Source organism: Henckelia pumila, chromosome 2 (genome assembly GCF_033568475.1).
Source record: "Henckelia pumila isolate YLH828 chromosome 2, ASM3356847v2, whole genome shotgun sequence".
NCBI classification, from domain to species: domain Eukaryota; kingdom Viridiplantae; phylum Streptophyta; class Magnoliopsida; order Lamiales; family Gesneriaceae; genus Henckelia; species Henckelia pumila.
In genome coordinates, this window is record NC_133121.1 from 201,145,634 (window position 1) to 201,173,492 (window position 27,859).

The window sequence follows — 27,859 nt, forward strand, 5'->3', positions numbered from 1 at the left end:
GAATTTATTACTTGCTATGTTGCTTTTACTGGAATTATCTTTCTCACCGATTATCCGGCTGTTGCTTTGTTTTGTATGTGTACTTGGCAACAGGTGGGGCAGGACCAAGTCAGCGTAGGCCTGGTTAACATCAAGAGGGAGAGCTAGTAGTGAGACTCGATTTAGAAGTCGTGTCAGCATGTCTACCTAGAATATGTTAGAACATGTTTAGTTATCGAACTTTGTTTTTATGTTGTATTGATTATGCGAGCCTTGTCGTCATGTTATAATCACATATTCTGTATTTGGAGCGGTTGTATGACTCCAGTACGTCATGTATTAGTTGGAGAACTAGTGATTGCAATGCATGATATTATTTTGTGGGTTTTGGACTCTAGTTTCTAGCATTAATTTTGCTGTTTTTGGCTCTGTTTCTGTCGCCGCTCGAACGGCAATATGTTGCGGATCGAGCGAGGGCATTTTGATGCAGTTATGTTTTGGAATTTTTGTGGCTCGCTCGATCCGCAAAATCTTACGGATCGAGCGAGGGCTGGTTTTCTCGGGCGGAACCTTTTAAGTTTTTGCTCGCTCGATCGGTAAGATCTTATCGATCGAGCGAGGCACTATTTAAAAAAAAAAATTCTTTATTGCTTTTAACCTTTGGTTATTGTATGTCTTATTGTTGTTTAATCTCGAGATTAGTCGTTTAGAACCGAGGTCTCACATCGCCAAGGCTCATCCCTTGCCAAATATGGCTGGAAAACCCCTAAACTAACCAAGAAACGAGACGAATAAATTATGAATTGGCAAGCTAAAAGTGAGCCTCGAATGCCATATTTATGGACAGAGTTCGGAAGCTCCGAACTCGCATGCCAGCCATGTTGCATAAATGAAACTATTGGAAGCTCCGAACTCACCTTCGGAGGTTCCAATCTCCTGGGTGTCTGAGCGAGTTGACATGTCCATAATGCGCATGGCCTAACTGCGATCGAAACCTCCGATCGTACTTCGGAAGTTCCGATCGTGTCGTAGCTTTCGAACTCCTTTGTTTGTTCCGATCTCTTCGGACCATCCGATACCCATAGGGCTTGGGTTCGGACCTTCCAAACCACCCGAGCCCAAATAATCCCATTTAGCACTTTTGGACATTCTGGATCTGATTTCTTGGTCCGTTTGGTCATATAAAAATTCCTTAATCATGTTTTATCCATTCTAAACATAATTAAACCACTTCATCTTGTAAAATAGAATTGGGCTACTACATTCTCCCCCACTTAAGAGATTTCATTCTCGAAATCAAATCTTAAATACGTAAACACAGAATAAAATGTTCTTTTCATAACTGAACATTTTACAAGATACAATTCCGTCATTCCGAAATAACAATCCAAACAATTCCAGATGATCTGCTTCTTGATGCTCTTTGATTCCTAAATAACTTCCTTATTGTCCCGGTGCTTCCACCGAACTAAAACGAGAGGAAATATCTTATTACAATAGCAGAATCCACTGATACTGAAACTAAATACAGTCTGTTTGGCATTAACTAACTGTACACTAAAATTTCTACCATATCTTATCATTTTCCTATGATAAGAATTACAAACACTGATGGCCAAGCCACAAAGTTCAATCATCGAATTTTATATTCATTTGGCTGAATTCAAATGACAGTCTAATAATTTCAATATCTATCAGATATTCGAGATTGGAGTCATTCCTGAATCTCAATAAATTATACAAAAGTTTACGTTCGACTTTAGTAAACTGAATATGAAAATTCACAAGAATCTCACCGAATATCACTGACAACTCATAAATGATTTTCCTAAAACCGTAACAGATCTCAAAGAACTGTTGTTTATCACCATAGTTGTTATCTTTCTATTCGAAATTCCTCTAATATCTAATCCCTTCTCAACCAACTATGGTTAGATATTGACCCACAACAACATCTTTAGATAAATTTTGTAGTTCTTTAAACTACACACTATCTATTCCCTTATACCTGGAAAAATTTAACACTGCTTTCCACGAATAACCCCGAGCAAATCGTTGTTAATTCTACAAAAAACTGATCCCATCAATTACATAAACTCGATATAACTCCATTGTATCACTGATCTAGTCTGACACTGATCCTTATAATCTCAGTTAAAAAATCACGATTGACATTGTCTACGAAATTTTGGCAAGCTATGCCAAATTCAAATCAATCAACCTCAGAAGAGAAATCAAAACTTCCCTTATCAATAAAGGTTAAATACTTATACCTCAAAGGATACAACTAATGCGAAAATGGTCAAGTATCTGCCACTACCCCGTACTATAAAAACTTCGTAGTCCACAATACTCGTTTTACAGAAACATTCAAATTTATACTAGAGAATCAAATTTCCATCCTGCTGAATACTCAAGTTGATTAATACCACCCTTGGTACTAATAATCTGAATCAAATAATTACCTCTGTTTCACAGCTTATAGCTTGGAATATTATTACCAATGTACCGATCAATGATACGGATTATCATTTCACTGGCAGCAATTAACCTCCATTGAACCTGATTAATTTATTCTGAGAACACAAACCGAGTCACTCGATAATTGCAAAGTCCTAAAACCCTTCTCGAATCAACTCTATCTTATACAATTACAACAATGATCTAGCACATCCAAAAGACACCTCGGAAATCAGTGACAATATTCCTGCCAGACCCGAAAACCATAGGTCTCAGCTATTTTCCTTTCCCCATGTCTAATCACTTGATGTTATCTTGCTAGGTCAAAATCTGTCGATAAAATCTCAAGAAAACTGCAAAGATTCCTCATTGTTCTATATAACATTTCTCAAAATTAACATTCTATGATAAACTCATGGCAATTACCCAGTCTATTCTCATATTAATGGATTAACATCGTGTAGTACCAAACTAGGTACAATAACAAGTCAGCCTTTCTGAAAACAAAATGCACATTTTCTCTTTTACTGGCTCTACTAACTATGTAATGCAACAGATACACTCAGAAACATGTTTCGACTGAGACACAATCATGGTTAATAAAAACCAACTGTTCGACCCACACAATCTCTAACCATACTGATCCAATCGCCTCATTGCTAACAGATGTCAATACTTTAACAAATCATGGTTAACATTATCATGATATCAAGACTTAAATCTCCATTATTTTCCTTAGGTAGAAAAAAATTCTGAAAACTTTGGCATAAACATTTTCGAATGTCAATAATCCATGTGAATCTAGATATCATTTTTTTGAGGTCAACATCTAACTAAGTCCCTAAGCACAAAATGCTTATTGAACTATCCCAACTTACAGCATGATTCACAATATCCCATTACCGAACTACAATTCGATATTCATCATACCAAACAGTATTATCTACTGGTATTGCTCCACTGTGGAATCACACTTAGCCTGGAAAGATCAATCAATTAAAAAAACCTTTTACCGGTCTTTGATTGCTAGAAGTTTACTCTGCTGATCAATAAACTCTAATCTTTGAATCACAATTTCTTAAAAATTCATCTAATTCAAAACACTTGGAATCACAGGATTCCCAATACTGAGTTCTTTCCATTTATTTCTGACATAGTCAAGCAATAACCAAAAGTAAATTCCAACACCAATCCTGTACCAGTCTGGATCTACTATCAAAGTTGTCCCTGTCTAACAAGGAATAAACAATAAACCACATACTGAGTCCTGGATTAATTCTAATAAAAGAAGCAGTAATCACCTTGGACAAATGATCACAAAATACTTCATTCTATATCTCTGACAAAGTCAGATAATAATCTAAACGATCACTGGTAAAAATTTGTCCAAATATTAGATCTATCCAACAAATTAGATCAATAACAAATGCATAACCTATCTGTTCAAAACGATCACTTGTTGAGGAATATCCTTTCCCAGACTGTTCTAACAACATAAAATCTCAAACTGTATCTCTGACGAAGTCAGACGATAACGATTCTAATTCCTTCGATATAAAATCTGGTATTAACCCATTCTTTTCAAAAGAATCCGACTATCAAAACACTCCTGTGACTGTTGCAAAATCACTAAACTAATGTAGCCTCCCCCAAACACATCCTCCCCCTGAAACACGAAAGGTTTCTAGAGTAATGCTGGTATAGGGTCGCGTTTCCTCTCCATCTAGTTAATAATTCTCACAGTCCACAGTACTTGGCATAATCCATCATTGTATCTTGATGAAACCTATCATCACTTGACAACTAACTTAGAAAAATCTAAACTGAATCATTTGGTCTAAGAAAACTTCTTATCTCAAATCAAACTTTCTGGTATAAATCACGTCCCTGATGAAACACATCATCCTTGGCACAAACCTCAAATTTAATAATTTACTGGCACAATCTAGGGTAAACACCCAAAAATTAATCATTTCAACAACTCACATAACTCTAATTAGATTATACAAAAGTAACTACAGTTGAATACTTATCAACCAATCATTGAAATCAAATAAAATGATCCAACTCTGAATTCATTTTAACCCTGAAACCAAATTGAAACGACCCTAACTCAACTTTAAATAATAATTAATTAAAATACGGATTTTTCAAAATATTAAAATTTTTATTTAAATTTCGGCATGACCTATCTGTTTATATTACAACCCACCTGTCTCAGACAGCAACCAAAATAAAAATAAAAGAAATAGACGACTGACGACACCGTAAACTAGGCCGAGACAAGAACGAGGCCCAAGAGAGAGGTTCTTCATATCAAATATCCACCAGATTAGAAATCTAATATTTACATGCTCATAAACAATGCTATCGAAACAATACATATGCATTTGACAACTGAGCAAAATAAATGATCCATAACATAGAAATTCTAATAACTATGCGGAAGACGAGCATAGGTCGGAGGGATGTGCCGTGCCCGCATCGCAGTTCACTCGATAATCTTGCCTCTCGAGCTTAATGAAATACACCCCACCTGAAAACAATAAGTGTAGTGAGCCTAAAAGACTCAGTAAGAATATGGGGGTGAATAACGAGTAATACGTAAATACAAGCACACACAGATTAAAAATAGCTGATACTAAAAATACCTTTGTTTTGTGCCCTTACTTTAAACAAGTAAATAAACTTCAAAATGAATGAGAGAACATGAATGAAACATATGCATGGCTAAGTCATGTATAATCAATGAAACTGCATAAACATGAATCTGAATCTGTAACTGTAACTGTAACTGTGAACTTAGATCCTTGATTGTGACTCTGTGATTGCGATCATGATCATGGCTATAGTGCACAATGCCACAAGGAGGTCGAGATGAAACCCAACCTGTACTTGCCCTATTGGTAAGGGAGACTAGAATAGCCCCGGTCCCACACGAACACATGCTAAGGTAAGGAAACCCATTATGAATTTGTAAGGGAGGCCAAAACGTCTTTCAGCCCCACACGAACACATGAATATGTAGTCACAACCATCTCACGTTGTTCAAAAATATTCCTTTCCTTTATTGAATATGAGACTTAGCATGCATATGTAAATATGAAGTACATGTAAATGTTAATCAATAATCATGCATATGACTCACACATGGATTATAGGGATGATGATTTAGGAACTAAACCAAAAGATGAGAATTTAACCCATGAATTGCACTTACGACAAACTCGAGTGGTTTGCCCTTAAAATTAATAACTTGCTCGTTTCTTAATCAAAAAGGGTTCCGCTTGAAACCACGACTCCATGGAACTTAGAACTAAGTGGGGAAATCATCCTCGGAATTCATCTCCTAAGCGATCATTTTACAACAAACACAATTCCGGGAAGCAGCCCTTCTTTCTTCGAAAATTATGCACCTAAACCATTAAAAATCTAGAACTCGACCAAAATTTATCCGAATTGATTCCCGCTTTCGCCGAAATAATCCTAACATCCCAAAAAAATTCCAGACCCGAGCCCATAATCAAATTCTACTTTTAACCCTGCCTTAGTTATACATTTTCGGACAGCCCTATTTTAAAGCAAAAATCTGCACCCCTATATTCAAATGCCTAAAACTCAACCAAAACTTAACCGAATTAGTTTTTGCTTTCACCAATGTATTTCTAACATCCTAGACCCAAGCCAATAAACTAGGACTAAGATCAACACTTAGACCCGTCTCAAGCTGCTATAACTCACCTCACAATCACTAAACTCAGCTCGAAGCAGCCCTTCAGCCACCATCGACACACAACCCCTACACCATAGAGATTTCGAATTTCCTTCACTCGAACCACATCCAAACTTCACAAATCCTAACACTACCATGTGAACTCGGTATCAACCATGGTAGCTCTAAATCACCATCCGATTCATCACAAACAACACAATTCGATCGTGTCAAGAATTCACATAATAAGCAAGTTTCTGAAAATTTTGACATAATAAGAACCTCAATACCAACTTCATTTCAACTCAAAACCCTTCAAATATTCAACAAACATTTATAAGATCACGTTTCCTTACACAAATAAAAAGCACAACTCTCGTCAGAAAAATGGGGAGGGGTCGAACAGGGCACCAGTTGCTATACATTTTTCTCAAAAATATGGAAATGCAACTACAAACCAAGCACACTACGTAATAGGTAAGAAAATAAAACCATATCCTTGCCTCGGCTAAACAAATCAGTAATGGGAACTCGACGGCTGGAAACCGAGCTGAAGGAAAGATGATGAACTCGAGCATCTGCAATCGAGCGAAGGAAGGGGAGAAAAGTTTGTTCAGCTCGCCTAGAGGGAGACTTCGCCGGAGAAATGCAGCTGGCGGCGTCCGAAGGCTGGACTGGAGAAGAGGGCCGATCGCGAGAGGGGAAAAAATGGGGAGAAAAGAGGAGTCCGCTACCGAGTGAGTCTTGGAGGAGAGGATATGGAAATGGGCCGATGCATACGGGTCGGATTAAATCTCTTCTTTTGGGCCGTGTAAAAGGGCTAGAAAAAAAAATAGAAATTGGGTTGGGCAAGCATGTATTTTAAAGTGTGCAAGAAATATAATGCTTAATATATAATATGTAGTATTTTAAATGGTGTGTGTAAAAATGTTAGGCACAAAATTTCGGCAAATACTCAAAGTTGAAAATCTAAGAATTTAAACACTTTAAATATTTTGATGTCACGGAAACGAGTAAAATATTTAAATAACAAATAGAGCGATTAAAATAATTTTGAACAAATTAGACAAACGTTTAAAAGAAATTTAAATAAATACACGAGCGAAAATAAATAAATAAAAACTTTAAAATAATTTGGACAATTAAAAAAAAAGTTTAGAATAAACAAGTCTAAAACCTTTAAAATGATTTGGACAATTAAAAAGGATTTAAATAAATAAACTAGACATTTAAAAAAGTTTAAAATAATTTAAAGTAACTAACCGCTAAACTTAGGCTATTTAAAATAAATAAGTTGGACACTCAAAAATATTTAAACAAATAAGCTAACCAGTTAAAATCATTTAAAAAAATAAACTAAACAATTAAAAATCATTTAAAAGAATAAACTAAACTATTAAAATTAAAAATTAAAAATAATTGAAGTATGCAAGCTTAAACCTTTAAAATATTTAAAACAATTTAAATTGCACAAAATAAAATCATTTAGACAAATAAACTTAAAAAAATAAAAATATTAGTTAAATAGTTGGTAAAATAAAATCACTGAATAAATAATAAAAATATTTATTAACACATAACTCACATAAAGAATTTAAATCAATTAAACATAAAAATAATAATCCTAATATTTATTAAATTTAATGCATGAGATTTAGTAGATTGAATTTTAGGCATCACAATTCCTTCCCCCCTTAAGTGAAATTTCGTCCTCGAAATTCAAGGCTTACTAACTAGGTTCGAATCCCTTAGACCAGATCAACATTATGTTTTCCAACTTAGCACCTACCTGAGTTGGTCCAAGTCAGCTTTCGCTGCGCACTCTGATACTTACTGATATCTATATCATTAAGAACCAGACTAACTCTTACTGCGAAATAAATTTGCAAACTCCTATTTATCCCCAACTGTTTGTAGCCTAAGAAAAGTTTCTAATCACTGTTCCCATGTGACTGTAAGAGTTTTCAATTCGCCACCTAAACTCCTAAAATATCTGATACCTATCTTAGTTCGATAACCTTAAATCCTGGATCGCAACTTCAATCAATAAATATCTGTAAAACCAATAAATAATTTATGTCGACCTTTCTCATAACGTAAAGGCTTCCCAACAACGAAACTATGCTTAATGTCTATTCACCAGCAAAACTTAACTCATATAATCTAGAACTTGAGTTCTTGAGAAATCAACAAGTCTACAAAATACTTAGCAACTAAACGCTAAACTCTTCTAAATAGGATAGCTAAGGGACTATACAATTCTACCTCGTTGGAAATCTAGATACTAGATGACTCTAACTCGTACTTCCACAACAACGACACATGAAACTCATCATGCGTCTCTAACAACTCTGCGCCAGCTCAACATATAAAACAAATTACCTATCTCCCCGACAATCGCATAAGAACCGACAAAACGAGTAAATTTCATTATATTCCCAAATCGGTAATATTACAGAACAATGATACCTTCCAGAACAACTTAATATCCATTTTGAAATTTTAAAGGTCTATGTCACTTATTAGTAGTGCTAACTTAATGGTCTTGGGCTTATGTTCAATCCCTTACACCACGACTAAGAAATCCATAATTTACACCTCAAAAATATACCACGAGTTATCATCTACCTATAGGATTAGACGGTCTTTAAGTGCCAAACAATTCTTACTTATCGCTTGAAGACATATCTCAAATCCCTAGTTCAACTTGACAGCAAGTTTGTAAATCCAAAAATTCCCAAATTATTATATGTATAACCTGAATTCATATTCCAAGGATTTAGTATACATTTGGACACCTCGGAGAGTTTGTAGCCCGATCGTAAAGGCTTTCTAGTTGAGCTTCCAGTACCTTAGTATTTCACCGGTAAGTAAGTCTATAGCTTATCCAGAAATCTTCCAAAATATTCTTTTCATCATTCTATGCCCATAGTTGATGCATTAGTCTTACTGGTTGATATTCACAAAATCTTATAACGCTAATAGAAAGTACTCAAAAGTCTCTAGGACTCGTGACTAATCACCCATTCAGCTTATCAAAGTCATCCGTTCTCTTAACAATCCTATTAAAAATTGAAGCAACCCATTTAATTAATTCACTACCTATCAATCTACTCGCTGGAACTAGATATAACTAGTCGACATTCCTCGGATCACAACAATAACATAGTATTTTATCTATTACTAATACCAAATTCCAACTTTCTAAACGATTTCTATACGGTTACGAGCCAAATTTCTATTCGGAGTGTTCTTTGCTGAGCTAAATGAGGTGTTGATGCGTGAGCTGGCCGAGGATGGATACTCGGTGATTATTTATTTCCAGTTATCTTTTATTTTATGTTGTGCAGTTTGAATTTTTGCGATTTGAAAAAGTTCCTTTCTTGAAAATTCCTCTTTGAAGATTTTGATTGGTGTTTTCTTTTTATCATACAATTTTTTTTATTTGTATTTCTGGGAAGTTAATTGGAAGTTTTTTGATGTTAACACGATGATTGTTTTGATTTTTATATCTGGGAAGTTAATTGGAATTTTTTTGGTGTTAACGTGATAGGCGAGAAGGGGAGGAGGATCATGGAGCTTACCTCTGTAGTACAGAGGAGTTTCAAGTTTCCAAGAACATCGTTGAGCTGTATGCTGAGAAGGTGAACAACAGGGGCTGTGTGCCATCGCACAGGCCGAGTCCCTTCGATATAAGCTACTCGGTGGCCTTGCTGTCAGGCGGTATGAATGCAAAATTGAAATTGTCATTCTTCACAAGCTTTTCCTGTCAAAATTAGTCAACATGCGTGTATTTGATTGTTCTTTGTGTTCAGTGGTTTCTTCGTGAACCGTATGTGCATTGTTGATTTCAGTAAATTCTGATTAATAACCTTATATCATCCAACTTACGTTGCCGATATGCTATTTGATGATGGTTGGTCTTATTGGAATGTCGCAAACTTTAAGAATTTTACTCTAATCACTTTTGTTCGGATATATATTTATTTTATGAAGATTGGTTAGATCATTAAACAATAGAGATGAAACATCGAATGATTGTTCTGCATTCTTTCGCATTTATTTTCTTGCTTTCTTGATTTAGCGAACACAAGTACTCCAATCTGTTCACTCTCGTGCTGCATCCCCAAACGTTGTATTTGTTGTAGGTATTGCTATTTCATGAATTTTGTTGTTTCTTGTTAGTATTATTATTATTTGACAAATTTCTTGATTGAGTTTGAGTTTTGTGTGTTTGCTTCACTGATTATGTCTATCGAGCGTACCATTTTTTTGATTTTAACATTTTTCTTCTGTATGATTGCTTTTACAATTACGATTTGGATCTTGAAACTTAAATGCTTTTTTTTTTTTGGGTTTCAAGGTTTCATTCTTGGGGATTTGGTGTTTTATGATTTCTTCGATTTAGGATTTCGAATATGGGTTCTTCAAAATTGTATTCCTTGTTTTTTAAGTTTTATTTTTTTACGTTTTCCCCAAATTGTTGACATTACTTATTAATATGTTGGCTTAGATTATTATGTCCTAAAGTTATATGAATATACGTGCACTGCAGTTGTAAATATCAGTATTTTAAAATAAATTAGAGTGTTATATGAATATACGTGCACTGCAGTTGTAAATTTCAGTATTTTAAAATAAATTAGAGTGTTATATGAATATACGTGCACTGCAGTTATAAATTTCAGTATTTTAAAATAAATTAGAGTGTTGCATAGCCATTTGAGTGCCCTCAGTTACAACCAATTCATACCAATGCATTCCATTAATTGTCATTGAAAATCTTTGTTTTGCCAGTTTTGAGATAATGTGTCCTTAGTCATCGAAAGATTCAAATAATTGTCGTCACTTGCAGATAAGGACCAGCTCGAACCTGGATGTGCTGTTCTCATGCACAATAAGGCATTTTTTTTGTTTGGCTGTACAAAGTTTGAACTTTGGATTCAGAAAAACAGAGGTTAGTTGTATTTTATTTTATTTTTTTCAGAGTTGTGCTTGGTTTGTGATAATGCAAGTTTGTAGGTAGAAATTTTGAGCCATCAAATTTTGGTCGCCTAAAAGGAGGAGTGAATATATATTATAATACTTGATAGATATATTATAATACCATTTTATATTCAATTTTTTCTTTTAATGAAGTTCCATATTTGACTTATTTTATGTGATATTGCTTTCTTAGCTCTGGAACAACCGAGGGAAGACAAAAACTTGTTCCCTTCACTCAGTATAGTTCCAAGACTACTCTTCAGATTTTCAAACTTGGAGCAGCTTACAGATCAAGGTATACATGAAAAAAAAATAAAAATTCTCTATAATCAAGTGTTATCTCTTGAAATGGAATTTTCAGGGCTTATCTAGCAAGGGAAGGGGTAAGGATTCTTGAATTCATATATAGCAACGAAGGTTTCACGAGAACAAGAGCAGGGATCAAAGTAGGAATTTCCATAGCTCACTACTATGCCAGTGATGAATTCAAGCTCAAACAACAAGAAACCAACTCATTTACTTGCAGCCTAGAAGCTGTGATTTGTAGTAAACTATAAACAATCCACTTACTGTCACCTTATGCTCGGTATCCATTATATAATAACTCTGGTGAAAGTGTTGTAGATTCTCTGCTGTGACTATATAATAATGTCCTCGTTTTCCCCCCAGGACGTAATAAACGTTTGGAGAGAGATTTTTTGGCTTAGAAACCAATAATATATCGATGATCTGATATGTATCTCGTTTCATTTTTTGATCACGATCTTGAAGGGGACTTGTGACATTCATCATCCGCCGAGATGGAGGAGGTAACAAATGTAACCGAATACCAGGCTATAGCCAAGGCGAAGTTGCCAAAAATGGTGTATGGCTACTATGCATCACGTGCCGAGGACCAGTGGACTTTGGTTGAGAACAAAAATGATTTCACAAGAATTCTGTATGTTGCTTCATATCCTCCATCGAAGGGCTATATATATTTGTACAGCCAAAGTGTTTGGCTATACAAAGTTTGAACTTTGGATTCAGAAAAACAGAGGTTAGTTGTATTTTATTTTATTTTTTTCAGAGTTGTGCTTGGTTTGTGATAATGCGAGTTTGTAGGTAGAAATTTTGAGCCATCAAATTTTGGTCGCCTAAAAGGAGGAGTCAATATATATTATAATACTTGATATATATATATATATATATATATTATATGAGTTGACTCCTAATGAAATGAAAGCGAGAGATATTGATCGAGATACCATTTTATATTCAATTTTTTCTTTTAATGAAGTTCCATATTTGACTTGTTTTATGTGATATTGCTTTCTTAGCTCTGGAACAACCGAGGGAAGACAAAAACTTGTTCCCTTCACTCAGTATAGTTCCAAGACTACTCTTCAGATTTTCAAACTTGGAGCAGCTTACAGATCAAGGTATACATGAAAAAAAAATAAAAATTCTCTATAATCAAGTGTTATCTCTTGAAATGGAATTTTCAGGGCTTATCTAGCAAGGGAAGGGGTAAGGATTCTTGAATTCATATATAGCAACGAAGGTTTCACGAGAACAAGAGCAGGGATCAAAGTAGGAATTTCCATAGCTCACTACTATGCCAGTGATGAATTCAAGCTCAAACAACAAGAAACCAACTCATTTACTTGCAGCCTAGAAGCTGTGATTTGTAGTAAACTATAAACAATCCACTTACTGTCACCTTATGCTCGGTATCCATTATATAATAACTCTGGTGAAAGTGTTGTAGATTCTCTGCTGTGACTATATAATAATGTCCTCGTTTTCCCCCCAGGACGTAATAAACGTTTGGAGAGAGATTTTTTGGCTTAGAAACCAATAATATATCGATGATCTGATATGTATCTCGTTTCATTTTTTGATCACGATCTTGAAGGGGACTTGTGACATTCATCATCCGCCGAGATGGAGGAGGTAACAAATGTAACCGAATACCAGGCTATAGCCAAGGCGAAGTTGCCAAAAATGGTGTATGGCTACTATGCATCACGTGCCGAGGACCAGTGGACTTTGGTTGAGAACAAAAATGATTTCACAAGAATTCTGTATGTTGCTTCATATCCTCCATCGAAGGGCCATACAAGAGCAACTTTTGCATTTTTTTTTCTACTTTTTTATTTTCTTTTAGTGAAATGGTAATTTCTTGTAATGAGACACCATTAACCTGAACACAGGTTTCGGCCGCGGATTCTCATTGATGTAACCAAGATTGACATGTCTACTGCTGTTTTGGGATTCAAGATTTCAATGCCCATCATGATTGCCCCAACTGCTATGCATAAAATGGCTCACCCCGAAGGTAAGCAATATTATGTACAGGATTCCTGATTGAAGTAGTTTCTTGCATATAATGGACGACTCATTATGGAAAATACTGGGAAACATGTGATTTGAAAATGATTTATTGAGATAATTGTGTGTTGAAGTTGAAGTTTGTGTCCAAGATTTATCTTTTGACCTTTTAACTTATTCTTGAAAGAGGTGTTTTTTGAGACACAATATATATTGGCCAAGTTGATGCTCATGTGATTTTAATTTTCGGAATCCTGATTTCACAAGCTTGTTAGCAATTACATGGGTCAGATGCAAGCTCGACCCTCGTTTCCCGTCTGTACCTTCATTAAGCTATGAATGGTGCTGATACTTTGGTTATCCGTTATGTAATGAAAAGATTATGTGTGGTCCATTTCAATACAAGACAAATACTATCTACAACGATATTAGGAGCATGAAAATATTCTGCGCCTTTAGTCAATATCACCGTCGACTTGTTTCTTTCCCAAGTACACATATTCTATTGAGTTTGACTGTTGCTTTAACTATTGAATGTCTTGCTTGCCTTTCCAACCTAATAATTTATGTGACGCCTAAAATCCAATCTACTAAATCGTATGCATTAATTTAATAAATATTAGGATTTTTATTTTTAAGTTTATCTGATTTAAATTCCTTATTTGAATTGCGTGCTAATAGAATATTTGATTATTTATTTAAATGATTTTATTGTGCAATTTATTTGTTTTAAATATTTTAAAGGTTTAAACTTGCATATTTAAATGATTTTAATTTTTTAGCTTATTTGTTTAAATATTTTGAGTGTCCAACTTATTTATTTTAAATAGCATAAGTTTAGCGGTTAATTATTTTAAATTATTTTAAATGTCTAGCTTATTTATTTATTTAAATTATTTTAAACATTAGTCTAGCCTGTTTAAATTATTTTAACTGCTCTGTTTATTGTATAAAAATTTTATTTATCGCTGCGACATCAAAATATTTAAATTACTGATTTTTAATTCTAGGATAGAATTTAATCCCGGGCTAGTAAAATCCAAATTTAATATTTTAAATTAAAAATTTTGAACTTGTATTTTTTTCAGTGCAAATTAAACTCCTAAATTCTAATTCCTAAGTTTAAATAGCATTTTGGAGATGTGTAGTATTTTCCCTTCTATTTATTTAACCCTTAAAAATTCCATTTAAAATACACAACCCTACTCCCCAATTCTACTCCCCAAACGTCTAAACAAAAAGGGCGGTTCTGCCCGCTGAAATCAAAGTAGGCTCAAGATGAATGCATAACAGAAACATAAACATAAGCCACATAACAAAACTCAATCAATCAACAAAATACAAGTTCCACATGCTAGAACAAGTATCGATGCAATATGTGATTTAAAAAGGGAAACTCGAGAACCAACAGTCCCGAGTATGCTATCCCGCTACGATGACTTCTTTTACCTTTCAATGCAGTAGTTCCAACTTCTGGAAAGCTACAACAAAAGATTGTATCAAAGTCTAACCAATCTAAACAACAACAAGGCTCAAGGTAATTCTCTATACCGTTCTTCGTCCAAAACTCTGAAACGAACAATTGCTATTAATCTTGGGCTTGACAAGCTCCAAATGAATCTGTTCAGATACCAATAAATGATCAATAAGCACGATCAACTTACAAGCCAAGATCACAACTCTAAAATGGTTCGAAATCCCCAAAACTCAAACCGACGGCATAACGGCTATAAACTGAACAAACCGACAACGCAGATAGCAGTTCAATAGCGATATAATCTCATAAAAATGCTAATACCACAACAACAAGGCAATCCCAACAAATCTCAAAACTCAAACATTCGAAAATGGCTTCCAAAAATCATAACAATTCCGAACGTCGCTCTATTTCAAAACCGACAGATAATAAACGATCAGAACACTGAAGAGAACAACATACTCGAATCTAGAACGATTCTAACAATATCCAAAAACTAGAATACGTCAGATCCAAGAAGAACTTACGATAAAACGGAGCTCTTGCTGCAGTGATCGCTACTCTGCCTTCAGAAATAATTTCTAACGGACGGATCGACCGAAAACCGAGATTGGAAAAGCTTGGAAGGTGTTTCCCCAAGCTTCAATGGTGCTTCACGGTTTGGGGAGGAAGAGGGGACTTTTCCAATAAAAATCTAAGTGTAGATAATATATAAAATCCCATATTTGCGTTTTAGTCCCTGAAATTTTCAAAATTTTCAAAAAGGACCCTAATCAAAATCAAACCGACTCGAGAACTCTGTAATCTCTGGTTAACTCAAAAAAACTCATTTAAGATAAAAATGGTGCGTTACAATTCTCCCCCACTAAGAAGAGATTTCGTCCTCGAAATCAACGAGAACCACAACTCATAAGATAGAATAAAGAACTAAAGACAGTAAGAAGAACTCACGTCATCCGAATAACTCTGGAAAACGTTGTCTCATGTCAGACTCTATCTCCCAAGTCGCTTCCTCGACTCCGTGACGGCTCCACTGCACTTTCACTAACGGAATCAACTTGGTTCTGAGTTTCTTTTCTTTCCGATCAAGGATCTTAATCGGTCATTCAAAATAGCTCAGAGTCTCGTCTAACTCGGCTTCATCAGGCTGAAGGATATGAGAAATATCTGGTTGATACTTTCGCAGCATAGAGACGTGAAAAACGTCGTGAATACCAGATAAAGACGAAGGAAGTGCAAGTCTGTAGGCAAGATCGCCTATCTTCTCGAGAATCTCGTACGGCCCGATGAATCTCGAAGATAACTTCCCTCTCTTACCGAATCTGACAGTGCCTCTGAACGGAGAAATCTTAAAAAAAACACGGTCTTCCTGCTCGAAACTTAGAGGTCTACGTCTGACATTCGCATACTTCGCCTATCTATCTTGAGCTGACTTCATTCTGGTTTGAATGATCTTAATCTGCTCTGCCATATCTTGAAGCATTTCCGGCCCGAAATCTGGTGACTCGGACAAATCATCCCAAAACAGCGGAGATCGGCACTTCTTGCCGTACAAAGCCTCAAAAGGCACCATACCGATACTCGCTTGGAAGCTGTTGTTGTAAGAAAACTCGACAAGAGGCAAAGAATCCTGCCAACTAGTGCCAAAGTCTAGCACCACCGCTCGCAGCATATCCTCTAACGTCTGGATAGTCCGCTCTGACTGTCCATCTGTCTGAGGATGATAAGCTGTACTCAGATGCAATCGAGTACCAAGTGCCTCCTGAAGACTATGCCAGAAGTGCGAAGTGAATCTAGGATCTCTGTCTGAAACGATCGACTTCGGCACACCATGCAATCTCACAACATTGCTAACATACAACTCAGCCATCTGATCATGACGATACGTCATCCTGTACGGAATAAAACAAGCAGACTTCGTCAATCGGTCGATCACTACCCAAATAGCATCGCATCCTCGAACGGATCGTGGTAGCTTCGTGACGAAGTCCATAGAAATGTGATCCCATTTCCATTCAGGAACAGATAGGCTGTGCAAACCTCGCCATCGCTCTTCATTCTCTTCCACCAAAACTGACTCTTCAGATCGTTGTACATCTTACGATCTCCAGGATGAATACTGAACCGACTGCAATGAGCCTCTCGGAGAATACGCTGTCTCAACTCCGCAATATCTAGCACAACAAGACGGTTATTCACAAACAAGACTTCATCTCTAACCTGGAATTCAGACTGATGCCCAGATCTGACTTTCTCTACAGAAACCTGAATGCTCGGCTCAGACTTCTGTGCTTCTCTGATCGCAACAAACAACTCTGGCTCGGCTTGAATAGCAAACACTCTGATAGTCTCCCTATCTGTTTCAAACTCTAAACCAGAAGTGCAACAATCATCGATCAACTGAGAAACACCAATAGTAGAAAGAGATAAAGAACATAGCTTTCAGCTCAAGGCATCTGCAATTGCATTCGACTTTCCGGGATAATACTTGATTTCGCAGTCAAAATCTTTCAACAGATCTAACCATCTTCTTTGTCTCATATTCAGCTCTGCCTGCGAAAATAAGTACTCGAGGCTCTTATGGTCAGAAAAGATCTCGAAAGACTCACCATAAAGATAGTGACGCCAGATCTTCAGTGCAAAGACGATCGCAGCTAGTTCAAGATCGTGAACCGGATAACGAGTCTCGTGCGGTTTCAGCTGTCTCGATGCATACGCTATCACATGCTTATGCTGCATAAGAACACAACCCAAGCCTCTGTTAGAAGCATCACAATAGACTGTGAAACCTCCAGTACCCTTCAGAATAGAAAGAATCGGAGCACTGGTCAATCTCCTCTTTAGATCAACAAAGATAGCCTCACAATCTGAAGTCCAGACAAAAGGCGCATTATTTTGAGTTAGCTGGGTAATAGGCTTAGCAATAGACGAGAAATCCTCGATGAATCAGCGATAATAACCAGCTAAACCCATGAAGCTTCGGATCTCAGGTACTGATGTCGGTCTAGGCCAATTCATTACCGCTTCGATTTTGCTGGGATCGACAGAAATCCCATCTTCAAAAATAATATGACCGAGAAAGACAACTCGATCTAACCAGAATTCACACTTAGACAGCTTGGCAAACAACTGCTCAACTCGCAAAATCTGCAGTACGGTCCTCAAGTGCTCTGCATGGTCAGTACGGTTCTTTGAGTAGATAAGAATATCATCGATAAAGATAATGACGAACTCATCTAAATAACGCTGAAATATGCGGTTCATCAAACCCATAAAAACTACAGGAGCGTTAGTCAAACCGAACGACATGACTATAAACTCAAAGTGACCATACCTCGTCCTGAATGCGGTCTTAGGAACGTCTTCCTCTCGCACTCTCAACTGGTGATAACCTGACCTCAGATCAATCTTAGAGTTGACAGAAAAACCCTGCAGCTGATCAAAAAGGTCATCTATTTGGGGTAAAGGATACTTGTTCTTAACTGTAGCCTGATTAAATTGGCGGTAGTCGATACAGAGCCGCATAGAACCATCTTTCTTCCGCACAAATAGAACAGGAGCACCCCAAGGCGATACACTAGGTCTGATGTATCCCTTGGCAATCAAATCCTCAAGCTGCTCCTTCAACTCTCTCAATTCAACAAGTGCCATACGATAAGGAGCTTTGGAGATAGGTTGAGTACCTGACACTAAGTCAATGCTGAATTCGATTTCTCGAATAGGCGGCAATCCAGGAACATCTTCCGGGAATACATCCACAAATTCTCTAACCACTGGTAAATCTACCAACGCTGGGCTAGATTTCAGTACATCCACTGCATACACCAAAAATCCTTCTGCACCTCTCTGTAGCAAACGAGTCATAGATAACACTAAAATTAAAGGAATTCTAGATCGAGAACCCTTACCAAAGAATTTCCACTCGTCTGCCATTTCAGGTCTGAACCTGACAACTTTCTGGAAACAATCGACTGTCGCCCTGTACTTGGTTAAAGCATCTATCCCGACAATACAATCAAAATCTGACAGTCCAAGTACAATACAGTCGAATTCTAACAAATTTCCTTCAAAACACAGTTCACAGTTCCTGACTAATCTGACAGAAACAATTCCTCCACCCAAAGGTGAAGTAACAGCTACTACTGTAGGCAACAATTCAGTTGGCAAAGCATGCAATAACACAAATTTCTCAGAGATAAAGGAATGGGAAGCACCTGTATCTATCAAGACATGAGCAGAATAACTGAAAATCGAACAGTTACCTGCTATAACATCGTCAAGTGCTGCTTGAGCCTGATCCTCTGTCAGAGCAAAGACTCGTGCTTGCTGTCTCGGAGGCTGATTTGCACTGGTACTACCTCCTTGTCTGTTCTGCTGCTGCTGAAGTTGGAAAGAGTGCACTGCAGACGACTGCCTCTCCGGCTGAACTGCAGGTCTAGACGAACTCCCACTCTGAGCTCTATCTCTGTTACGTTGAGGGCACACCTTAGAGAAGTGTCCCAGTTGCTGACATGTGTTACAATTACCAAAGACTCCCACACACTGATCCGGTGAGTGTCTTCCTCCATACTTGCTACAGTACAAGGATGATGATCCAGGGATCTGTCCTGAACCGAATTGCTTCGAACCACTGGAACTGGACGAACTGTTCCCCTGCCTTTTGAACTGCTTACCTCTTGCCTTGTACTGATCCTTTCTGTTTCCCCCACTGTTACCACCTTCATACCTTTGCCACCGCTGATTTTGATACTGAGATGGTTGGTTCTGATACTGCCTTTGCTGCTGAGGTGCCACCTGATTACCTCTTTGCCTCCATAAGCCTGCTTCTGCTCCTTTTGCGTGATTCATGGCGTCCGCAAAGTTGTCTGGCCTAGCAGTGTTCACCAAAGTGAAGATGTCAGGATTCAAGCCATTTATGAAGTAATCTGCCTTAGCTTCTTCATCTCCGGCAATTAGTGGTACAAAACGCAACAGACTATCAAACTTGGCAACGTACTCTTCGATGTTCAGATTCCTTTGTCTCAAATTGGTAAATTCTGCTCCCTTGTCCTTACGATACGAGATAGGGAAAAACCGCTTATAGAATTCAGATTTAAAAAGAGTCCAAGTAACTTCCGTACCTCTATTCTCTATTGCTTTCTTTGTCATGATCCACCAGCTCTTACGTAGCTGATGAATGACTAACCTGATTCTGCGGTCATCTGTGTAATCAATGGAATCAAACAGCTGATCAATATCATCCTACCAACTTTCATAGTCAACTGGATTTTCTGAACCCAACAAAAACGGCGGATTGAAAGACTGAAACCTCTTCAGCAAGGTTTCCATAGGCATTGCTGAAGCATCCAACTGATCAACTTCAGTGCTAGCTTGCTCAGTTGCAGGGATAACTGGCGGTGTGTTTCTGTTTATCACTCGACGAGGACCCATCTAATAATCAAAGGTTAGGACACGAGATATCTCAATCGCTACAATCAGTGCCCTTACAACCGCTTGGAATACCGGATACCAATCAATAACAGAAACAGTTATATCTCAAGTAGATCATGCTTTATAAATTAAATCACATAACCATGTAATTCAATAATTCTCAATAATAAAGCATGCTCGCATGGAATTAAGTACACAGTTAAAATAATTCAAACACATGCGAGGAGCCAATACACGCAGACTCGATCTACCCGCTGACTCTAGTTCGACCAAGAATCTTAACGCTCTGATACCACTTAATGTGAGACCTCGATTCTAAACATCTAATCTTGGGATTAAACAAAACTAAGACAAACAATAACCAAAGGTTAAAGCAATTAAAAGAAATTATTTTTTTTTTGAAAATAGTGCCTCGCTCGATCCGCATGATCTTGCGGATCGAGCGAGCAAATTTTGCCAAAGTTACTGCCCGGAAAACTCAGCCCTCGCTCGATCCTCAAGATCTTGCAGATCGAGCGAGCCACAAAAAAAAAGAAACAGAGGACAGAACAGCTTTCCCTCGCTCGATCCGCAAGATCTTGCGGATCGAGCGGTGACAGAAACAGAGCAAAAACAGCAGAAATCATGCTAGAACTTGAGTCCAAAACCAACAATATTTTATCATGTACTACAATCACAAGTTCTCCAACTAATACATGAAATTCTAGGGTTACACAACCGCTCAAAAGTATTGGATTTGTAACGACAAACTTTCAACACAGCTCGCATAAACAATACAATAACATAACGAAGTTCGATATCTAAACATGTTTAAATACAACTAGGTAGACATGTCGACACGACTTTTAAACCGAGTCTCACTACTAGCTCTCCCTCTTGTTGCTAACCAGGCCTTCGCTGACTTGGTCCTGCCCCACCTGTTGCCAAGTACACATACAAAACAAAGCAACAGCCGGATAAATCGGTGAGAATGACATTCCCAGTAAAAACAACATAACAAGTAATGAATATACAACATGCTATCAAACCACATATTCAAGTCGAAGTTAATGATATGCATGTCTTTAAAACCAGGATATCAATTTTGATAAACAAGGGAGTACTGCTCTGCTTTTGGGGTCCCGAGGATGAGATCACGTAACGCTCACCGACTCTCCCAATCGAGGTGGTGCCACGTATCCCACTCCTCTAGAATTTGAGCAACCATAATGAGTATGCTAGCACTAGGCGAAATACTACAACCTAGGCCACTCAATCATAGTTTCCAAACGTCTAAACAAAAAGGGCGGTTCTGCCCGCTGAAATCAAAATAGGCTCAAGATGAATGCATAACAGAAACATAAACATAAGCCACATAACAAAACTCAATCAATCAACAAAATACAAGTTCCACATGCTAGAACAAGTATCGATGCAATATGTGATTTAAAAAGGGAAACTCGAGAACCAACAGTCCCGAGTATGCTATCCCGCTACGATGACTGCTTTTACCTTTCAATGCAGTAGTTCCAACTTCTGGAAAGCTACAAAAAAAGATTGTATCAAATTCTAACCAATCTAAACAACAACAAGGCTCAAGGTAATTCTCTATACTGTTCTTCGTCCAAAACTCTGAAACGAACAATTGCTGTTAATCTTGGGCTTGACAAGCTCCAAACGAATCTGTTCAGATACCAATAAATGATCAATAACCACGATCAACTTACAAGCCAAGATCACAACTCAAAAAAGGTTCGAAATCCCCAAAACTCAAACCGACGGCATAACGGCTATAAACTGAACAAACCGACAACACAGACAGCAGTTCAATAGCGATATAATCTCATAAAAATGCTAATACCACAACAACAAGGCAATCCCAAAAAATCTCAAAACTCAAACTTTCGAAAATGTCTTCCAAAAATCATAACAATTCCGAACGTCGCTCTATTTCAAAACCGACAGATAATAAACGATCAGAATACTGAAGAGAACAACATAATCGAATCTAGAACGATTCTAACAACATCCAAAAACTAGAATACGTCGGATCGAAGAAGAACTTACGATAAAACGGAGCTCTCGCTGCAGTGATCGCTACTCTGCCTTAAGAAATAATTTCTAACGAACGGATCGACCGGAAACCGAGATTGGAAAAGCTTGAAAGGCGTATCCCCAAGCTTCAATGGTGCTTCACGGTTTGGGGAGGAAGTGGGGACTTTTCCAATAAAAATCTAAGTGTAGATAATATATAAAATCCCATATTTGCGTTTTAGTCCCTGAAATTTCCAAAATTTGCAAAAAGGACCCTGATCAAAATCAAACCGGCTCGAGAACTCTGTAATCTCTGATTAACTCAAATAAACTCATTTAAGATAAAAATGGGGCGTTACATTCTGTATCGGAGATACGGAGTTTTATGGGCTTAACGGTCTATTATCGCAGATTTATAAGAGATTTCTCCAGCATTGCCAATTTTATTACTCAGCTTACTCAAAAAAATACATTGTATGTCTGGACTGAAGCTTGGGAGGCCAGTTTCATTGAGTTGAAAAAGAGATTGACGAGTGCACCAATCTTGACGATTTCTTCAGGTACTGGTGATTTTGTTGTTTATTGTGATGCTTCTCACACCAGGATAACACTCTCTTGAAGATTCTCCACAAAAAGTTTGAGAGATTGTCATAAAGATCTTATCTCATACACCAGGGTATTGACCATATAACAGTGATGTACCCGGTAGATTAGTGAGATATTTTGGAGATCGTGTGAAAAAGGTCTGTCCGATATTATTGTATTGATTCTTTTGGGTAGCAGACAGGAAACCTCATGTTCAAAATCAGTATATGGAATGTAAAAATTCTTCATGTATTTTGTTTAAATATTGTATTAAGATTTGTTGTAAACAATACTTCAGTTTTAAGCAATTGAATCATTGTATTATTGATTCCAGGCTATTGGAATTTCTTAGTAGTTGTAACTAAGGAATTGTAATAAGAATTGTATTAAATCTGGTTCAGTGGTTTAATGATTTCAGATATCTTGATGTACTAGATGTTGTTACATTGCATCTCTTTTCCACGTATTGATATGGATTTAGTTGTTTATTCTATTACAATCTCTATTAAATCTGGTTCAGTGGTTTAATGATTTCAGATATCTTGATGTACTAGATGTTGTTACATTGCATCTCTTTTCCACGTATTGATATGGATTTAGTTGTTTATTCTATTACATGAGATTGTAATAGGGATTTTTCAGAACCTTGAATAAGTAGTTCAAATAATTGGATGTTTTCCAGTGGTTAGTTGATCAGTGTTCGACAAATGTGACTCATAGGCTTTTGAGCAATCAGGATTGTAAGTAAATTACCATATGATTAGTTCTAGGCGTTTTCCTAGAATGGTTGGGTAAGTTTGTGAATTTTGGGATTGACGACCGTTGAATCCGGTTACTTGTGCATCATATTCAGGGTATTGCAAAAAGTTGGTGGATTTTGACGAAGAAAGCCTTAGAGAATCAAGGTACGATAATTTCTTTGAGTCTGTTTATATCTGAATTTCATCAGCAGATTCCGTTCCAGCAATCATCCAGATAAAGTTGTAGTAGCAGAAGATATCATTTCCAACCGAGGGGAAAGCAATTCAAGAAGCCAGGGAGCAGTTCTTCTAGTTCCAGTGATTCGAAACAGTTTGGTTCTGGACAGAGTTCGGGATCTTCAGGTATGTATTGCAGCAAGTGTGGAGGTCGCCACCTCAATGAGCATTGTCGTGGAATTTTTGGAAGCTGTCATTTATGCCGTCATACTAGACACTTTTACAGAGTTTGTACTCAGCGCGGTTTTGAACGAACTCAGTGTGGGAATTCTTCTTGACCGACACCTTATCCTGAAAGGCAAGCTTCTATAGTTAACTCCTTTCTGCCACAACAGCAGAATCGATAGGGAGGTAGTCAGAATGTGAATCAACCTCCGAGACAACAGGCACGAGTGTATGCACTCACCGAAGATCAGGCTCAGGCTGCACCTGATGATGTCATAGAAGATAACTGTTTTCTCTCGAGTTACCCTGCTCTTGTATTTTTAGATACTGGTACATCCCATATTTTCATATCTGAGAAATTTGTTTTGATTCATTCTTTGCCTTTTGAGCCTTTGCCAGCTATAGTTGTTGTTACTTCACCTTTGGGTGGAGGAATTGTTTCTGTGAGATTAGTACGAAATTGTGAACTTCGATTTGATGGGAATATGATTGAACTGTACTGTGTTGTACTTTGGTTATCAGATTTTAATTGCATTATTGGTATAGATGCTTTAACCAAGTAAATGGAAACCGTGGATTGTTTCCAGAAAGTTGTCAGATTCAGGCCAGAAATGGCAGATGAATGGGTATTTTATGTTGACGTACTGAGATCTAGCCCCGAATTGGTTGATATACCAGTGGTTAGAGAGTTTGATGACGCCTTTCCGGATAAGATTCCTGGTTTTCCTCCAATTCATGAGATCGAGTTCAGCATTGAATTGATGTCAGGTACTCAACCGACATCGAAAGCTACTTATCGAATGGAACCTGTCGAATTGAAAGAATTGAAAGAAAAGCTCGAGGATTTGATTGCCAAGGGTTACATCAGACCTAGTGTTTCACCTTGGGGCGCTCCAATTATTTTTGTGAGAAAGAAAGATGGATCCATGCGACTCTGTATTGACTACCGTCCATTGAACCAAACTACGGTAAATAATAAGTATCCATTGCATCGAATAGATGATTTGTTTGATCAATTGTAGGGTTCATCGGTATATTCGAAGATTGATCTGAGGTCATGATATCATCAACTAAGAGTTCGAGAGGAAGATTGTAAGGCCCGAAATTATTTAATTTTAATCCGAGAATATTTAATTTGTGAATATTTAGAGTTTAGAATTAAATTCTAATATTATTAAATTATTTATGATTGAAATTGAATTAAAATGCTTTTTCGGGGATTGATTTTCAATTATGCTAAATTTTAGGGGCTAAAATGCAAAATATGGGAATTAATGACTTACACATGGCATTTAGTGGATATCAACGTGTATAGGTATTATTTCATTCATATCTTCAGCAGCAAGAACCGAGAAAGAGTCTAAATTTAGATTTTCCAAACTTGTTCTTCATTTTCAAACTTTGATTTTGCAAGATTCGGTTATCCGATTTCAAATCAGAGCTTAGTTCCGTGATCCTTGCAAGAAGAGCTATGTTCTAATGTAAGTATTCTTCATATCCATGATGATTTCAAATTTTGATGTTGGGAGGAATCAGGATTTGATATATATTGATGTTCTTAGGGTTTAGGGTTTTGGGTTTAGGGTTTTTTTTTTTTTTTTTAAAGGAAAAACCGCCGGAAGCCGGGGGGTGGGGGTAGGCAGACCCCTACCTGTATATATAAACATAAAAAGAGGTACAAAAAAAAATAAAAATAAAAAATAAAAAACCTAACGGAGGAGGGGGACTAGGCCAGGACCTCCCCAAAAGGCTATACAAATGTAATAGTAACATCAGAACAGCTAGGGTATCGGAAAAAATACAACCAGAACATCCCTAGAAAATAAGTAAATACAGAGAAAATCAATGACAGCTAACGATGTCATCGTCAGCAGTCGACCTGTGCAGTAAAAAGCAAGTAGAGATCCACAACTCAAGGCCACCAAAATCAAAATCCGACACTGAGGCGCGAAAAGTGGCTGGCACCATCCAGAGCTGAACAAAAGATCAAAGCTACGCTAGAAATATGTCCAAAAGTCACGATCAGCTGGGAAGTCACTATACATCAGAGGCCGCCAGGAAAAAGGAGGAGCGACCGCAAACCAGCTGACCCGAAGCAAAATATCAGGAAAATGGCGAAGGAAACTCAAGCCATATCCAAAAGCCCAAGAAGACTGGAAATCCAAAAAGCAAGGGGTGCGAGAGGCCGCCCACAAAACAACCATCCAACAGCAAGAACCAGGTAAGGGGAACCACAGTGAACTCCTGGCAAATCCATCTCCCTGAAGAAGCAAAGCGAGCGATAGGGAAACAAACTAACTCCAAAAAAAACTCCGAAAAAGGGCCGGAGAGCTGTACCTGCAAAGAAAAATATATAGCTACATATATAAATAACTCTAGGCGAGCCTAGAGGAAAAGAAGGTGGAATAAAAAGAAGCCCAAAGAAGCGGCGAAAAGGGAGCAAAAAGCTCTAGGTGAACCTAGATCTAAGGTAGGGGAGCCCGGATAAATCAGAATGGGCCAAAGCATTGATGGGAGTGGTTAAAGGAACACCAATCTCCAACAAACACTGCCTATGATCATGAGCCTGCCACGCCAACGCATCCGCAACCGAATTACCTTCCCGAAAGATATGCGAGAAATGAACCGGCCTATTCCGCACCAGAACACGCGTCCTCGAAACAATATGATCCAAATACCAATGACATCTCCGAGATCTAAGAATCTGAATGGCAATCTGGGAATCGGTCTCAATCCAAAGGGGAAAAAGGCTAAGGTCAGAACAGAGAAGAATACCCCTCCAATTCGCCCAAAGTTCTGCACGGACATTGGACCCCAAACCAATGAACTCACTAAAAATCGCCAAGACCATACCAGAAGAATCCCGGACAAACCCTCCCACAGACGACTCACCAGGGTTACCTCTCAAGCTCCCATCCACATTGATCTTGAAGGACCCAGGAGGAGGCCTCAACCAACGGACGATGGCAGTCTTGTGAATCCGTTGGAGGCCGACCGAGATGCCCATCTTCCTCGCAGCCTGCATAGCCCCCAGCCAAAGACGGGGCTTGATAACAGTTGCGGAATGGGCAAGTCTTGAATAAGACAAAATTTGGAACTTAACCGTCTCCGTAGAGGAGGGTAAGTGACGGTGCTTAGCATCATTGCGTGCAGTCCAAAGGAACCAAAACACGACAAAAGGAAGGAATTCCCTCACATTACCCCCCGAAGACCACTCGCGACCCCTTTTCCAAGAACTAAGAAACAAACTGAAGTTCTCAGTGATAGGGATGCGAACTCTGAAGATAGCCCCAAAGAAATGCCACACAGAGCGGGCGATGGGACCATCAATGAAAATGTGCGTGAATGTCTTCGACATCTCACAGCAGTGGCACTTGGACACAAGAGAGAAACCTCACTGCTGGAGCATCTCATCCACAGGCAACCACCGATGCCAAAACCTCCACAAGAAGAAGGACATGGTGGGCCTCATCTAGTGCCCCCAACAGGGAGTAAAGATATCCGAGACCGAGCCTCTCGGTCTGACCTGCTCCCAAGCAGATCTCACAGAAAAAGCACTATCGGTGCTGTGGATCCAGATAGCCGCATCCGGCTCATCCACCAAAATAGGAATCTGAATGATCTCCTCCGCCACCGAGGAAGCGACGACAGCGCAGAGGAGATCAAAATCCCAGTCTCCATCCAATAGGAAGCTAGAAACATGGACAGACCGATCCTCTCTGACATCATAGCTGCTCGACAGAGGGGCGTCACCCAACCAAG

At 37.8% G+C, this 27,859-nt stretch overlaps 2 protein-coding genes across 7 annotated transcripts; one reads left to right on the top strand and one right to left on the bottom strand.

The window, feature by feature from the left end:
- Nucleotides 1–9,332: 9,332 nt before the first annotated feature.
- LOC140884692 (glycolate oxidase-like) lies at nucleotides 9,333–23,156 on the top strand. Of its 6 annotated transcripts, none has more exons than XM_073291526.1 (9): nucleotides 9,333–9,458; nucleotides 9,705–9,874; nucleotides 11,007–11,108; nucleotides 11,331–11,432; nucleotides 11,909–12,176; nucleotides 12,457–12,558; nucleotides 12,625–13,203; nucleotides 13,333–13,457; nucleotides 22,862–23,156. In XM_073291526.1, the coding sequence occupies exons 7-9, from the start codon at nucleotides 13,064–13,066 to the stop codon at nucleotides 22,987–22,989; spliced, it is 393 nt and encodes a 130-aa protein (XP_073147627.1). In that variant the 5' UTR covers nucleotides 9,333–9,458; nucleotides 9,705–9,874; nucleotides 11,007–11,108; nucleotides 11,331–11,432; nucleotides 11,909–12,176; nucleotides 12,457–12,558; nucleotides 12,625–13,063; the 3' UTR covers nucleotides 22,990–23,156. The 6 variants fall into 6 exon arrangements, with proteins under 6 accessions (XP_073147627.1, XP_073147624.1, XP_073147623.1 ...); XM_073291523.1 differs by having other exon boundaries at nucleotides 13,035–13,203; XM_073291522.1 differs by having other exon boundaries at nucleotides 13,035–13,203; nucleotides 22,931–23,156.
- A 3,390-nt stretch (nucleotides 23,157–26,546) lies between these two features.
- LOC140879358 (uncharacterized) lies at nucleotides 26,547–27,455 on the bottom strand. The gene has a single exon (XM_073283037.1). The coding sequence runs from the start codon at nucleotides 27,453–27,455 to the stop codon at nucleotides 26,547–26,549; it is 909 nt and encodes a 302-aa protein (XP_073139138.1).
- Nucleotides 27,456–27,859: the final 404 nt, after the last annotated feature.

Bases quoted from the DNA above. Each gene is read 5' to 3' on its own strand.
- LOC140879358 (XM_073283037.1), bottom strand. From the start codon at position 27,455: ATGTCGAAGACATTCACGCACATTTTCATTGATGGTCCCATCGCCCGC.
- LOC140884692 (XM_073291523.1), top strand. The intron at 9,875-11,006 runs GTATGAATGCAA...CGTCACTTGCAG, and splicing joins GGTGGCCTTGCTGTCAGGCG to ATAAGGACCAGCTCGAACCT. The intron at 11,109-11,330 runs GTTAGTTGTATT...TTGCTTTCTTAG, and splicing joins TTGGATTCAGAAAAACAGAG to CTCTGGAACAACCGAGGGAA.